Source organism: Astatotilapia calliptera, chromosome 7 (genome assembly GCF_900246225.1).
Source record: "Astatotilapia calliptera chromosome 7, fAstCal1.2, whole genome shotgun sequence".
NCBI classification, from domain to species: Eukaryota; Metazoa; Chordata; class Actinopteri; order Cichliformes; family Cichlidae; genus Astatotilapia; species Astatotilapia calliptera.
In genome coordinates, this window is record NC_039308.1 from 35,427,686 (window position 1) to 35,444,964 (window position 17,279).

The window sequence follows — 17,279 nt, forward strand, 5'->3', positions numbered from 1 at the left end:
ATTACATGTAGGAAACGATCATGATTTTTGATGATTTTTAGACACTTTCATGCTCTTGAACATGAAGAAACAGGGTTTTCAGTGTGACTATTTACAGAAAAGCTGGGAAAAATGTGTAGGAAAGGATGAAGGAAAAAAGGGAAGACGCATAAAGAGGGGGGAGAGGGAGACTTTGAACAGCAGGTTGATTGGAGTTTAAAAAAAAAAAAGTAACAATCTGGATGTTCGAGGTAGACTGAGAAGCAACAACGGAGAAAAGCAAGAGAGAAAAGGGGGAAACAGAGTGCTCTTCAGTGATCAAAGAAACAGCTGCTTCACATATCCACCATTTGACCCTGAAAATTGGAACAAGGAACAAAGCTCAGGGACTTTGGTTAATGAAGTGTGTGTGAATATGAGAGGTGTGTGTGTGTGTGTGTGTGTGTGTGTGTGTGTGTGTGTGTGTGGGTCCCTCAGTACCCTGCCTCACAGCTCCTGTAGCTATGAAAGACCTGTTTTCAGTTTTTGTTTTGTTTGTTTGTTTTAATTGTTAACAGCAGCTTTGCCACTCATGGCTTTCCAGATATAACCAGACCTCCCGTCTGCAGGTAAACAGCTCCACGCAGCCACTTTCTGATGATAAAACTACTTTCCCAAAACAATGTGCTGCTCCACACCATCACAGCAGTGATGATGGAGACTCTGTGGACAGTTCATTTCTTCCTCTGAGTGGAGGTTAACAGCCCCTGTTTTCTCCGTGTTAAAGCCTTTTAAACACTTCCAGGAGAGCTGAAAGGTCAGGCACGGCTGCTGCTGTTTGTGTGTGTGTTGTCAAGTTGGCTCCCTGCTGCGACGGAGGGACTCGGCTCAGTGACATTTCCTCTGCACTTAAGCCTAACAGATAAATACAGGCGACTCTCTACCACACTGGTCAGATAGCACAGGTCTCACTAAAGGTCTCATCCCACCCTCGTGCACTCTGACAGTTTGGTCAGAAACATACACATGAGTAACCTACTGAGATAATTTTCATGGTAGGTGGTCATAGCCATCCAAATAGCAATAACATGGATAGTAGCTGATATTGTCAGCTACTATCGTGTCCTCTCGTTTCCAAAATAGTTAGATTTTTGTCTCTAGGACAAACGGTAAACGACTTATGGTAATTGATGAAAAACACTCAGACCCAAATTTCTGAGATGTGTTTTGCTGAAGGTGCTGGTCAGCATCTTTACATCTTTACTAACAGTAGAAAATCATTTAATCAGTTAATCAATGGGTTTTGTGCAGAGAAAAAAGTTTGGGTTTTAAGTTGCGGTAATTACTGTAAACCAAAGACTGATCCAAGAAGAGCCTCAGGGTTCAGAGGACGTCTCCAGAGGATTCAAACACATCTCCGACTGTCCCCTGGAGATCCAGGATTTCCAGGACCAGCAGGAGTCATCTTTCTGCCTTTTCCAGTCCTGCTATGCAGCACACAGCTCAAATTCAATGACCCTTTAACCTCCTTTTCCACCCGCCTCCATTCTCCCTCATCCCTGGAGGTCACCAGTCCATCACTCCCCTACACATAGGCACCACCCCTGCCTGCGGTACTGCTGTGGTAACACAACACTGACCGGTGCCCGTTTCCACGGCAACTGTTCCCCCGAGAAACCCTTAGCATCCTCAGCAACCACAGGGCGACTCCTGAACACACACACACACACACACACACACACTGCATTTTAGAGCGCCGTTTCTAGTAAAAGAACGTAGAGATTCACCTTTCTTCCCATCAGCAGGTCTAACTATAGACAGAGAGGGAGACCAGGGAATAGACAGAGCCGGAGACAGAGTGGCAAAGCAAGAGAGACGGCGGTAAAGAGAGACGGCACTGACAGCTGCAGAAAGAAATCACCAATCAGAGTGGTTTGTGCGCCGCTATTGTGAGATATTCGTTAAAACTTTAGATGAGCTGGACAATGCTATACACGGCTTTAAAAGTCATCTTAACATATTAACAAGACTAAAAAAAAAAAGAAAAAAGAAACTGAGGTTGGTCCTTGGTTCAGCCTCCAAGTTCATTTTGTCTGAAACAGGCTACTTTAGCTTCCTTATAGTTCTCTACGACATTACAGAGAGCCAAGAGTGAAGGAGACGGAATACCTTTATTTCCCTTTTTTGTTTTTAGAAATTCTGCTAGGAAACTGCTGTGGATATTTTTTTAGTAGTAGTTTAGTAGTAAAATTGGTAGTAGTACTAATTTTTTAGTAGTAGTAACCAATACAGATACAAATACCTTGAACTTATAAAGGCACCTTATAAAAGGGACCGCATCATATCACGATTGATTTGATTAGCACACAAAGTGATACTTACGGGAGCTGACTGTGTCGACATACTGGGGCAGGTATGGAGCCCACATGTCAATGGTTTCTTTGCGTCCTGACTGGCCGATCCTCCTCAGTTCAGCCAAGAGAAGAGCTTGGGCTGCTTCTCGTACCTGAAACCACAAACACACTAAATCACTGTGAATTAAAAACAATATCACATGTTATTATTTACCGTATTTTCCGCACTATAAAGCACACTTAAAATCCTTTAATTTTCTCAAAAATCGACAGTGCGCCTTATAATCCTGTGCGCCTTGTGTATGAATTCTGGTTGACTTGACCTCGAACAGATTTTATGTAGCACACGGCGCTCAAACATCTGTCAAAAAAAATGTTTTAGTACGACTTTGGTAAGCTATGAAGCCGCACCGCTTGATGGATTGTCGGAGCATTACAACTACCATAGTCAGGAGCCTTGCAGAGTAATCTGGGTCCAAAACTCCGTCTGCTTCAGGTCCCAAAGTCAAATGAACACTGCGGCATCACTGAGAGTTAAAAACTGTCTAAATTTTTCATCTTTCCTAAAATGATCAGCATTGCTGCTTTACCAAGTGTAGCAATTAAGCTTAACATTCAGGCATGAAAACATAATTTATTAAATTAAACGGAGTTAGCAGGAAGTAGTTTCCACCTAAACATGATATAGCATGTTCTGACTGAGAGATTTCTGAAAGATTCAAACGTACAGCTCTGCTATCACTTCCAACATAAATGAAGACAGGAAACTAAACAGCAGTGACATTTGTAGGGTTACTGAAGTTGGGCTAGCTGGTATATAATGATGTGCTATGTGATCGCTAGTGACACAGCTATGTTAGCATAGCATAAACAGTGAAGCTGGAGGATGAATGCTAACTTTTTTCCACTTGATAAAAGTTAACATGAGGGTTTCTTATGGTTAGGGACAAATGTAATCGCATGGCAGGATGCTGTAAACGGACCAAACTTCAGTCAGGAGAACAACTGAGATTATTCATCCACAATACGAGGTTAGTCATTAATTTACTGCAACAACATGGGAATAGAGCAGCTGCGTGAGAATTCAACATTAACATTAACATTTTGGACTACCTCACCGACCGACCACAGTATGTGAGGACTCAGGGCTGTGTGTCGGACAGGGTCGTCTGCAGTACGGGGGCCCCACAGGGAACGGTTCTGGCTCCGTTCCTCTTCACCATCTACACTGCAGACTTCTCCCACAATTCCACCCAGTGCTTCCTGCAGAAGTTCTCTGATGACTCTGCAATAGTCGGCCTCATCACTGATGGGGACGACAAGGAGTACAGAGGACTGACTCAAGACTTTGTGGACTGGTGCCAGCTGAACTACCTCCAGATCAACGCCAGTAAAACCAAGGAGCTGGTGGTAGACTTCCGCAGGCACAAGCATTCTCCACTGCAACCACTGAACATCCAGGGTATGGACATTGAGGCTGTGGACAGCTACAGGTACCTTGGTGTTCATCTGAACAACAGACTGGACTGGACTCATAACTCAGACGCCCTCTACAGGAAAGGGCAGAGCAGGCTGTACCTGCTGCGGAGACTCAGGTCGTTTGGGGTGGAGGGCCCACTCCTGAAGACCTTCTATGACTCTGTGGTGGCTTCTGCTATCTTTTATGGTGTGGTCTGCTGGGGCGGCAGCATCTCTGCTGGGGACAGGAAGAGACTGAACAGGGTGATCCGAAGGGCCAGCTCTGTTCTAGGATGCCCTCTGGACCCAGTGGAGGTGGTGAGTGACAGGAGAATGGCGGCTAAGCTGTCATCCCTGTTGGACAAGGTCTCCCACCCCATGCAGCAGACTGTGACAGCACTGAGCAGCTCCTTCAGTGGGAGACTGCGGCACCCACAGTGTGGGACGGAGAGATTTCGCAGGTCTTTCCTCCCCACTGCTGTCAGACTCCACAACAAAGACTTTAACTGAACAAACACACACATCCACACATGTGCAATAACACTAAGTGCAATAATCTTTTCTGGCATCGTTGTATTTTTACTCAGTTGTATATAGCATTCATATTCTATTTTTATCTTATTGTATATTTTTATTCTATTTTATTCTACTGTATATAGTATATTATTTTATTCTATTCTGTACAGCTGTGTACTGTATTTATTCTTATTGTATTCTAATTTTTGCGTCATAACTTTTGCACTGTCCACTTCCTGCTGTGACAAAACAAATTTCCCACGTGTGGGACTAATAAAGGTTATCTTATCTTATCTTATCTTAATGAATCAAAGGTACGGAAGTGGAGGAAGCAGGAAGAATGAGTTGAGTAAAGTTTGACTTATCTGACTGTTTTGTTTCGCTTAATGCGCCCATGCACATTAATATTGATCAAATCAAATCTATTTATTTATATAGCACTTTTCACAGGATAAAAACCACAAAGTGCTTCACAGTAAAATCTCTTACGAAAAAAAAAAAAAAAAAGATTCCTTCTGTCATTATATCTAATACACTCTTAGTGAGAAAGCAGAAACAGAGTCAAAATGTAACCAGTGACCTCAATGTGGACGAGATGGGCATTTTAACCACCACATCAAACCTGCTGCTTTGAGTTACACAATACTTTTTACTAGATCCTGATTTCTGTGTGGATGAACTGTTGCATAAATTAATATAATTAATGACATAAGAACATTTTAAAATATAGATATGACAAACACAAATAGAGCCATTAAAAGTAAAGATTCATAGATGACCAACTCCACTCTATTCAAAGTTTAAAGTGGTCCAAATGGCACCAACCCCAGGATGTGTAGGGATGCCTGTCAATAAAAATGGCCACACCCCTAAATTTAAGTCTTAATAAAAATCCAGTTGGATGAGTTATTAAGAAAAATTCACACCCTGTAATGTTTTTTTATGAAGGGAAAACTGAACAAAATTTATGTCTGTATCAGGCTATAAACAGCTTTATTTATGCTGTAAAGCTGGATTTTTAAACATGGGAGTCAGAATCAGAATCAGAATCAGAATACTTTATTGATCCCTGGGGGAAATTATTTTTTGTTACAGTGCTCCATTTTAAACCAACATTAAGACAAGACAGACAATACGCTAACTAAGAATAGTACAATATATACCATATATACATACATACATACATACATAAATAAGTCACTTATAAATAAATATTTGGAAAAGAAACATGTGTAGCTGTTGCAGTAAACAGTGTGTTAAGTGGATGCGTTGTACAGGGAGATGGCCACAGGCAGGAATGATTTCCTGTGTCGTTCAGTGGTGCTTTTCGGTAATCTCAGTCTCTCACTGAACGAGCTCCTGTGACTGACCAACATGTCATGGAGTGGGTGGGAGGTGTTATCCAACATTGTCTTTATCTTGGACAGCATCCGCCTCTCCGACACCACCTTGAGGGAGTCCAGCTCCATCCCCACAACATTGCTGGCCTTACGGATCAGTTTATTAAGTCTGTTGGCATCTGCGACCCTCAGCCTGCTCCCCCCAGCATGCAACAGCATAGAGGATCGCACTGGCCACAACAGACTCATAGAAAAAAGGAGTCTATGCAACCAGAGATGAGCAGTAATGTGTTACTGTAATCCAATTACTTTTTTCAAGTAATGAAAAAGTAAACAGTAATTAGGATTACTGTTGCTTTCCCGTAAGCACGCTGCATTACTAAACTGTGATTTTGTTTGTGAGTGTCTCATGACAATGATGTACGAGCGTGCGGCGTCCGTGGCAGCAACAGACATGTGTAGATCAACAATGGATAATATGGAGTGCAGGAGAGAGTACGACCGTGCAGAGTTTAAGCTTGGAAGTACTGACATTACTTTGAGCTTGACCCGTAAAAAGTGACAAAACCACTAGCGTCCGCTCTACACTCTGCGTGGTAAGAAAACTTATTTCTACAGCAAAAAATTTAACTTCAAATCTAAGCAAGCACCTAGCACGCTGCCACGGGAATGTGAAATTCACAGAAACACTGCTGTGGTACCGGGAAAACCTGCACCGGTCCCACTCCTGCTAAACAGGAGAAAAATAGATTTAAGAGCGATAGGACTTAGTACTACTGAATCTTTGATTTTATTTAATTTTTGCTGTGTTTTATTTGCATCTATTTGAAAGGGTGAGTGTAAGCATTTAAAAAATTTTTATTTTATATGTTGGAATATGTTTAAATGTTAAACAAATTTCTTCAAATCAAAGACTGCTGCATATAATTTAATTTTTGATTATGCAATGTGCATAAAGTTAAAAGGTTAAAACTAATTTAAAAAGCCTTTAAAATAGACTTTTTCATTTGGTTCACTTTTATACGATAGATTATGCAGAAACAATAGAATTGGGCTGAAAAGCCAATTGCTTTATTACTTATTCAGGTTGTGTATCATGTTTTTTTTAAAAGTAACTATGTAATAAAGTAACTAATTACTTTTGAAAATAAGTACTCAGCAAAGTAATTGGATTACTTTCTTGGAGAAGTAATAATTAGTAACTCATTACTATTTTGAAGTAACTTGACCAAAACTGATGGCGACTGACTCACTTTTTTTTTTAGCTTGCCTCAAGTGGCCGTTAGAGGAATTGCAGTTTTTTTTTGTTTGTTTGTTTTTTCAATTTTGACTCAATTTTTCCTTGATGGCATCATACATACCTCCAGACAGCGGTCCTGCCATCTCCTCGCCAGCATCTCCAGCAGTGGCGGTCTGAACTTGTCCAAGCCAAGTAGGTCAGGGAGCATCACGCAGTGCATGGCCGCCAGCTGGCTCCATCCTGCACAAACAATCACAACCACACACACACCAACACATTTTACACAAACAGTCAGAAAAACTACAAGAACAAGTTAAAGTCTCTCTAATGCTATTGCTGTCAAATAGAAACACGGTTTTTAATGCAGTGCCTTGAAAAGGTATCCATACCCCTTCGAACTTTTCCACATTTTGTCAACCATGAACTTGAATGTATTTTATTGTGATTTTGTGTAACAGACAAACGCAAGGCATGGAATGGAGTGTATGTGTTCACAGTCGCTCTCCATCCAATCTGACTGTACTGGAGCTATTTTGCAAAGAAGAATGGGCAAATTGCACTCTAGATGTTCAAAGCTGGTGGCGACATACCTCAAAAGACTTGCAGCTGTAATTGTAGTGACAGATAGTTTGAGAAAGTATCGACTCAGGGGGCTGAATACAAATGCACAATATGAACAGATGCCCCCGATCCAGTGTTGTGTTTGTGTATCACACAAAATCCCAGTTAAGTACTTTTAAGTTTGTTGTTGTAACATAACAAAATGGAAAAGTTCAAGGGGTTACTAGGTTTTTGAAAGCCTTGAAAGTAATTTTTTTTTTCTTGTTGTTGTTGTCGTCATTTTAAATCGTGGCCAAAAAACAAACTTCAGTGTCTTCTTGAGTCATCCTTGCAGAGAAAGAACATACTTAACTCACCATTTTAGTCTTTAAAAGTACATTAAAAAGTATTTTTAAAAACTTGTTTCCATGTGACAGCACTGACTTCCAAAGGAAAGAAAGAAAGACAAAAAAAAAAAAAAAAAAAAAAAAAAATCACAGTAACAACAGTCAAACACGGGATGAGAATATTATCGACAACATTATCTGCAGTCTTGGTTAGAGCAAACAAAAATTTTTTCTGCTAACCAGAGTCTGTCTGATGGAGTAAACAACAGGTATACAAAAGCCTTGTCACGATACCTTGGCATGATGAATTTAAGTGTGTGTTCTCAGCTACATGTGGGTTTTTACTTGATAACAAAAAGAAACACTGAAGGCTTTCACAATAAATGGCAGACACTAAAACGCTCCGTTTCTCAGTTGTGTGACAAAAACATTCAAAATGTCTTGGTATCGCTTTATAAGGGCTCAAAACAATGGCATATATTCATATTTCTGACCATACACCAAAGATATACACATCACCTCTTACTCATCTGTGACTTTAACTTTTTATTTGCAGATACTCAACATAAATCAAGCACCTTAATCACATATATTGGATTAATATATGGTTTCTGGACATGATGCATGTCTATGAAATGCACTTGTGTGATGGAGACTGAATGGCTGTTAGGCAGGAAAGAAATTTCATACAAATTTCTTTGCTGGGGGAACCGTATAAACTTACCTCCACCAATGAAATATCCAGATATTACAGAAAAAATAAAACGTTATTACAGAAATACTATGTAGAGGTTGACAGACTAAAGATTTCATCATATGTGACAGATATATTATAATAACTATTTTGTTTATAACATAGGAAATCAAAGCAATCAGAATCAGTCAACCTCCACATACAAATATGAATCGCTGCCTTGCAAAAACTGCAGAAATTTGAATCAATTCTAGTTCCCAAAATAAAATTTTACTCCTGTTTTTTTTTTTTTTGTTAGTTTGTTTTTTAAAATCAGACTGAACTTTGGCTTGAGGATTCATTTGGTTAACAAAGAAGCATAAGCTGCTCCAGGACTGTACTCACAGGCAGCTGGCAGCATCCATTTCATATATGAGTCCTATTAAAAAGGTCAACAGCAACAACAAACAACCTCCAAAAACAATCTCCATTAACGAGTTTGTTGGTTTGTTGACAACCAATGAACTTTTGGAACAAAGCTATGCTCATCAAGGTCCCCTCCTTGTCATGGACCAGTCAGAAAATCAAATGGTGCAGAACTAACTTATATTTGAAGAACAACGAGAGAAGTGCCAAAAAATTTGAATTGTTACCTGGAGGGAATGAAGAGGAACCTGTTAATGTTTACAAGAAGAGACCGGAGTAAAAATTGTTTTGTTTTTTTCCTAAAGGGTTTTTATTTCAATAACGTATTGGATATGCTGCTTTTAGTTTTATTTAGGTTGCATTAGTTGGGTTTATGGGCTTCGTGTTACCACAACCACCTTCTAGGTGAACTGCTGCCGACAGGACAAGCTTCAGGACAAATCAGGAACAAAGCTGTGGAAGTCCAATGAAAGTTAGTGTGTGTGTGTGTGTGTGTGTGTGTGTGTGTGTGTGTGTGTGTGTGTGTGTGTGTGTGTGTGTGTGTGTGTGTGTGTGTGTGTGGTGTCACTTTGTTCTCTGTTAACTGTATCTACTATCTACTACAACAACTACTAGTGTAGTGTTAATTTGTTTTGCTATTACTGCAACTGCTAGTGGTAATACATATTATAGTACTTATAAACAGCATAAAAGCAACAAAGGAAGAAATTAGTTTTTGCAGGGCAGCGTTTCTGACTAAACAGCTATTGAAATAAAAAAATATATATATTCCTACATGTACTGAGAAAGAATGTGACACTGTGAGCATGCTTGCTGTCTCCCATTTGTTTTAGTGTACAAAAAAGTTAATTAGCTTTGAAAAGGAACTTGTATTCCCTTGAATTCCCTTAGACATCACAAATAATCTTTGAAAAACAAACAAAAGAACACATTCATCATATGTGTGGGAGTGAGAGCAAGCCTCCATGGTGAAATCCAAAATCCTGTTTTTTAGAAAAAACAACAAAAAAGGTTCATACAAGAAGGAAAGGAAGGAGAGCAGTAGGCTCTGACACCAGAGAAACTCCAACCACAAGTCCATGTAAAAAAGAAGCCTTAAAATCAATAATGCAAAATTTTAGTTAGCTTTCAGTTCTCTGTGTTTTTGTGTTTGTTTTTAAACGCAATTTTCCATATTGCATCTGTTTAAAAATAAATACATTTTTAAAAAAAATTAAATAAAAAAAAACAAAAACAAAAAACAGTGAGGTGGGTGTGCTGGTGTGCATTTTGCTTTCCTTTTTGATTTTTTTTGTTTGTTTGGGTTTTTTGTTTTTTTTGTTTTTTTTTTAAATCTCCTCAGTGAAACACTCACGTGGAAATAGCAAGCATGCAAACAGCACAGAGACACTGGAACATCAAGACATGTGGACATTCAGACAGGCGGTAGAGACAGTAGAAACGGAGCAGGACTGTATGTTACTGCCAACAGCTGGGAATAATAGAGACAACACTAGAGCATAAGGATTGTTTTCAGTGCACACTCAACTCTGTCAGTTCCAAATAACAGTAAAGTCAGCCTGTTTGCAGACGACACCACTCTTTATTGCACCAAATTTAGGAAAAGCATTAAATCATTTTAGAGCTGCTGACATGTTAGCAGCTTCTTGTGGAGTATTTCACATTTACAAATCATTAAATTTGTAACAGATTGGCCCAGAATTGCAATTTCAACAAAATTGCAAAGTGCAAGGCTTGGAGAAATAATCACTTGCTTGGTAAGCCAGATTTTACAAATTTACTCTACCTCTTCCTATGCAAAGTTTTTTGTGACATGCAGATTAACCTAATTCCTTCAACTGACTGGGCTGAAAGTGGACTAAACAGGTAAAAAGATAGCAGCGCTGTAGACAAAAAGGACATAGGACACTCAGGGAAAAAACTAAACACAACAAAAATGGAGCTAGATACCAAAACTGGCTGCAGTGGAAAACAGGACTGGTGCAAGAGAAGAGAAATGAGGTGATCCAAGGCGAGGTGAGGGATTATAATCACATAAAGAGAAAAGTCAAGAGAGATAAGAAGAAAACACTAAAAGAGGGAAGGTCAGAGAATAACTCATAAAAGAAAAGAAATTAGGGGGACAGATTCAAATAATAAAAAAGGACAGGAGGCAGTGAAAAAGATCTGGGAAGCAGAAGAAGGCTCTGAGACTTTTCCTAAGTGGCAGCCGTCAGTTCAGTCAGTACCTTCGTTGACTGAGAGGATGTTATGAGAAGCAGGCCCGGGGCTGGGGTAGCCAGGAGCCCCCTGAGGGAGTCCCCCAGGGGCTCCCAGAGCCCCAGCAGAGGCGGCAGCAGCAGCAACGGTGTTGGCTGCAGGAGCTACAGCAGCTTGTAAAGGAAGAGAAGGAAAGAAATAGTCAAGAAGGAAAGAACAGTTGAGAAAGATGTGAATATATTAAGTACCCAACAGAGAGAAGAGACAAGCAGTTTGACAGGAGGGAAGAAGAAATGAAGTTACAACAAAAGAACAGCAGAAAAAAAGAGAACAGCCAGAGGTTAGAAAATAATGTTTCCTTTTCAAATTGAATTAAGTTCTTCTGCTTGAAAATATGCAAATAAAAGTAAAATCAAAAGTAGTTCATCTTATTTGGTAAACAAAAGAAAAATGTGAAAATGGCCTTGATAACCAAAGGATTGGAAATAATGGATCAAAGGCTAACATTAGTGTTTAGCTATGTCAAATTTCCCCACAGATAGGATAAAACGTGGACGTAGCGAGCCAAGTCATAATATTGAGCCTTGTTTTGAAATGGGGTGCCTAATTTTTCCAAATAAACTCACCTAGATACTAACAGCAGTGTAACTAAATGCTCTGAGTTCTCATTCTTTTCAAAATAAAAGCCTTCAACTATTTACTGGATGTGCTCAAGCTGTTTAAAACAATAAACAAACACATACAACAAAGTGACATAAGTAATTGCAAGATTAAAAAAAAGTTAATTCAAACCAACAAAAATAAATGAAAAAATAAAAGTCAAAGCAGATTATAAAATAAATTATAAATATAAATTGTTAAACAAGACTGAAAACTCACATAACTGTCAAAATAAAAACAAGAGAAACGAAGATGGACACTGTATTTCCCAGCAAGAATTCAGTGAAAGCAATAAAACACCACCCAAGCAACCAACAGCTAAAAGAAAGTTTTCAGACTATAGTACCATTTTTTTTTAACCCTTTTCAACCTGGAACAATCAAAAAACCCCAAACAAACCCCAGTTACTTTAAGTCTACAGGTAAAAATGTTATGCACCCAGTGTAATTTTAATAATTTCATGAACCAGAACTACAAACCTGAAACCTTTAAGGCACTTTAGTAAAAGTTAAACCTCATTGATATACACCATTTTAAAAAACATTTCTTTAGTCCTTAGATACACAGAAAATTGTTCTTGATCAAGTTCTTGATAACAAAGTTAATCTAGTACAGAGGAAACATGAAGCACAAAGACAACAAAGGAAACGGAGAAACATTACTTCAGTAGAAAAGTAGAAAGAAAAAAAATGGTTGAAGAAAGAAACCCTGTAATACAAAAGAGAGATTGAATGGAAGTAAGTGAAAGAAATCCTGAAGGGAGTGGTGTTTGTGCAGAGAACAGGCAGCAGGCTGAAGCCATGCAGTGAGCAATGAAAAGAGAGGAAGAGACAGAAGAGGAGAATAGGGAGAAAAAAAAAGACTGAAACAGTAAATGATCAGTTTGAGGTAATTAGACAGCAGTTTGCCAGTACACAAGGAGCAGTAAATGTTTATTTGTCCATCTTAAACCAGTTTTAGCTGGCAGGTTATCTCCTGAGCATTGTAGCATGATTTAAATGTTGGTTTAATAAAATACTAATACTTATATAGATGATATAGAGCTATTTATGTCTAAGCTGAATATTTCTAAAGCATATATTGAAATGATTTACTTTACGAGAAGAAGAAAGAAGAAGGAGAGCATACGATGAAGAGTAAGGTGGAGGAGAAGGAAGATGAGACGGTGAAAGAAAAGACAGTAAAAAGCAACAAGAGGAAGGGAAAAAAGAAGAGATGGCGAGGGGAAGAAGTGAACAACAAAAAGGGAAAAGGGAGGAATAGGAAAAGATGATAATGAACTAGTAGAAGAAGCAGAGAAAGAAGAAAAACAAGAAGGATGGGGATAAAAACAAAGAGGAGAACCCAAAGGAGAAGAATGTCTTCTCCTTCACCTCCTCCCCAAAGGAAAAGGAAAGAAAAGAGAATGAGAAGAAGGTGGAAAAGAGCACAGGAGAGGAGGAGGAGGAGGAGGAAGAGGAGAAGAGAGGAAGGAAAAGAAGGAAAATTCAATAAGTAGAAGAAAAGAGGAACCAGAAGAAAGAAGATGATTGCTATAAAGTTCTTTTAAGAAAAGCAACCAGCATTTCCATTCTGTTATTTCCAGTCTGAACTTGTGTGACAAGTTCAGCATAATATGAAGGTAATATTCTTCATGACTTTATTAAATGAAGTTTACTTTACTTTTTTTGGGAAAGTAAATTAATAAATCAGACGATTCTGAGGGGGTCAGGTGGGAGACACTGATTGGATTTTCACAGATTGACCCTTGAAGGCAAACATTCACTATTAGAGTGTTAAATATGGAAACTTTTGACAAAGAGAGAAAAAATTTAATATAGAGACAGAATTTGAAAGCTCTTTTGCACCTTGTCGTGAACATGATAATAAAATACTAAGTGTGTGACATTTTTTTTTTTTTTGGGGGGGGGGGGTCCTTAAAAAAAAAAATCATGCGTGGACTCCCTGCTCTCTCTGTTCATCTCTCTGCTTAACCGGAGTATATTAGAGGGGCCTCCTCATTTATTTCCATGTGAAAAGAGACGGTGAGCAGGGTTAACAGCACTGCTCTTCTTCACAAAGCCACACACACACGCCACGCAGGAGTAGCTGGCTAAGCAGAGGTCACGGCCGAGCGTTCCCTCTGAATGGCGGTGAATAGGCGTGTGGCGTGAATAAGTCCACGCGCTTGTCACGCTTGGCCTCCATTAAGCCGTGACAATGGCACAGAAACCCTGCCTCCACCCAACACCCGAGGGTGCCACTTATAGCACACGCTTGTGTGTGTATGCATGTGGACCTGATTTTTAGCGGTGTGTATTTGTAGGTATTGAGGCTGTTGCTGTGTGGTAGGCAGATGTGTGTGTGGGTGGGAAGCAGGCAGATGGTGACAGCTGGTTAAAACATCCCCTACAGTGAAGCAGAGCAGGTTTCTCTGTGCAAACCTGTAAATCTCTCCCTTTTTTTGCCTTGTTTAGGCGTTTGATCATCCAGCTCTTACAGTTATGGTCAAGAAAACAGCCCACAAAGTTACAGAGATACCACATGGGGAAGCAACAGAATATATTTTAGTAAAGTTTTTCTGGGATGCACAGAGGAATCATTCACTGACTTCAAATATAAGCATTTCCAATCACAGAAGTTGTTCATTCGACTGTTTACTGATCTGCCACAGACGTGATTAACCTTTGCTTAAGATAGAGGCTGATTTCCACTTACTCAGAGGCTGTGGGGTCAGGTGGTAGAGTGGGTCATCTACTAGCAGTCGGGTCCAATAACAGCAGACTTATACAATTCAACACCAAAACAAAATAATTATTCCACGTTATTAAACTTGAACTAGTTTGTGTGGTGGAAAAGAAATGCCAACTGGTTGTAAAATGCTAACATGGTGGCAGATCATTTATTTAAAATGGTAACATTTTAATTTGTTGATTACACACAGTAATGTGTGATGTGGTAGGATGTTTGCAGAGTAGCCTACGAATATCACAGCTACATTATGTTAGCTTCAGCATTTAATGTGAGCCATTGCAAATATTTTAGCCTATGAAAAGAAGCTGACTTCATTTCAGTGCCAGCTGTTTTGGACAAAATGATGAACTGCATTTCAGGATAACGTAAGGAGGACAATATTTTGGATGTTGTTACTATGACCTGAAGCTTACTCAGCTTGAATTCTTTGAACATGTCTGGATTTTTTTTTAAGTGCTTCTCTGAACTGGAAGTATTTCCTCCCTTGGTCTGAAAAAGACAATAACATAATTTTCTCTTCACTTCTTGTGAATCCATTATCATCCCTTGGTAACCACCCCTCGAACACTGCCTTTCCTATCACTGAGTTAGAGCAGAGCTATCATGGAAACTGAGCAAATCTTTTGCTTTTGGGCCGTTTTCATTTTCAGCATCTACAGACAGTCTAGAACACTTGGGGTTGTATGGTGCCCCCGTCAGTTCTGGATATACAGCCTTGGTGGTACCAAAGAAAAACAAGTAACATTGCATTCACAGAATTTTGGTATCAAACCGTACCGTAAGTATTGGTTCTGGCGACATCCCTCTCATCTACTAACTGGAACGACAGTAGTTCTATCCCTGGCTCCTTTAGTCTGTATGTCAAAGTATTGTTGGGCAAGACACTGAACCATGAGCTGCATCCACTGAAGTGTGTGTGTGACTCAATGTTAGGCAAAGAAACAAAAGCGCTTGCTAGAATGTGTGTGTGACTGGGTGAATGAGTCTTGTAGTAAGAAAGCTCAGTGTGAGTAGAAAAGCACTTCCTAAGCACAGTCCATTTACCACTTTACTTCTTGTGCTGCCATTTTTCCAACCCTCCTGGAGGAGACTAGATCAACTCAAAGAGAGTAAAAGTTTGTTTGGATTTCACCACTAACTAACGTAGAGGTCATCCAAATGACTCCGGCTGTGGTGAAGTACTATGGATAATTAATGGACACCTACCTCTGCACCACTTACTCAATACTTTTTCTAACAGCTGTGCTTCTAACATCAAACACAGATACAAAATATTGTTTTTTTATGAGCTGCTTTTTTGTGTTTGTTCTTTGTTACTGTTTTTGGAGGGTTATTTCTTTTTTTTTTTTTTTGTATTTTTTCATGCCGATAAAAAAAAACCCCAAAAAAAACCAGCCATTTCCCCAAATTTGGGATAAACAAAGTACATTTTATTCACAAAATCATTAAGGCAAAGAAAAAAGAAAAAAAACCAACACTGAGGTGCAAGCATTATTCCGAAAATGTGCCTGTGGGGTTTTGTTTTGTTTTTTAACACTGATTTTGAACATGACTTCATTTGCTTTTAACCTAATTCAGAAGAAACCCCCTGGGTTTCCGACCTCAATCTGACCCAGTTTCATATAAACTTCTTCCTGTAAACAGGAATGCTTTGTACGCTTTGCATGCTGGGATGCATCACAGCACACAAACTGTAACAGAACACTCACTAAGACAAACAACAAATGCTGCCCATAGCCCAGCGTAATTCGTCCTGTATTTAGTTTTGTTTCTTCACTCTTCTCACAGGGTTTGTAGTGCACAAACTCAGACTTATTCGGACCAAAGTAAAGTCAATTCACACAACTATGAACAAACACCGGTCATTTTAGGTTTTTGCGCTAATCTGTTTTGTGTTCACAGTGAATCTCTGAACTTGTGATGACAACTGAGTCAAAGAAAAACCCTTCCAAGCCATTAAAGCAGAGCACTGCCACCCATGCTACCCTTATCAGAGCATAGTCCAGAGAACCCAGATGCAAAGCTGCAGTCATATGTTTGTACTTTGAAGTTCAACAACTGCAAGAGAGCCCTTTAAAGACCTGCTGACTTTGGAAACAACAGCAGCTTCCTCCTGTGATATTTTTGTTTCTTTTCTTCAACCCTCGGTGGGTTTTATTGCCAGTGGGCTGCATTATCAAACCCCACCTCCCTCCTTCCCTCCCCACAGGGCCCCAGGGGTGTTCGAAGCGAGCGCCACCTCCTTTTGTAGTTACCTTGTTTGATCTGGGCCTGTAGCGCCGGGTTGGAGGGCTGAGGGGGGGCGGCAGGCGTCCGGCGAGGAGTCTCCGGGGTTCCTCCTGGTCTGGGAGGCCTGGAGGAGGATCACAAAGAGAGGGCATGAAATATTAAAGCAGCAGGGAGCAGAGAGATGGGCCAATGCACAGACAGAGAGACACACAGAGACACACTCACACACACACCACTAAAATTCAAAGAAACACACAGAAACACATGCATTCATAAAAACCAGGAGTTCACATACGCAAGATTCTTATTTCTTTTTCCTGAAACCAGCTGAGTGTGAGTGTGAGTGTGTGTGTGTGTGTGTGTGTGTGTGTGTGTTTTTCAGGCTCCAGCCTATTGAATTTTGGTTGGAGGACACAGTCCTCTGTGAACAGACTGGAGGCGTCTAACTTTCAGAGGCACACAAACACTTCCAATACAACAATCCACTGGGTGATCAATTGCAGTTGTCGGGGAACAAAAACACATCCAGAAAGCTCCATTTTAAAAAAGAAAGAAAAAAAAAACGACAAAGAAGACAAAATTCTTTAAAGAGGCAGGACAGTGGTC

General features: G+C 39.7%; 1 protein-coding gene across 3 annotated transcripts in view; it reads right to left on the reverse strand.

The window, feature by feature from the left end:
- wdr7 (WD repeat domain 7) overlaps window positions 1-17,279 on the reverse strand; it is a 101,430-nt gene that overhangs the window by 53,079 nt on the left and 31,072 nt on the right. For 2 of the 3 annotated variants that reach the window (XM_026174508.1, XM_026174507.1), the window contains exons 19-22: window positions 16,700-16,797; window positions 11,081-11,224; window positions 6,988-7,106; window positions 2,341-2,464 (exon numbers count right to left, since the gene is read on the reverse strand). In XM_026174508.1, the coding sequence (XP_026030293.1) occupies window positions 2,341-2,464; window positions 6,988-7,106; window positions 11,081-11,224; window positions 16,700-16,797 (485 nt within the window). The remainder of the gene's footprint in view (window positions 1-2,340; window positions 2,465-6,987; window positions 7,107-11,080; window positions 11,225-16,699; window positions 16,798-17,279) is intronic. The other variant, XM_026174509.1, reaches the window with a different exon arrangement.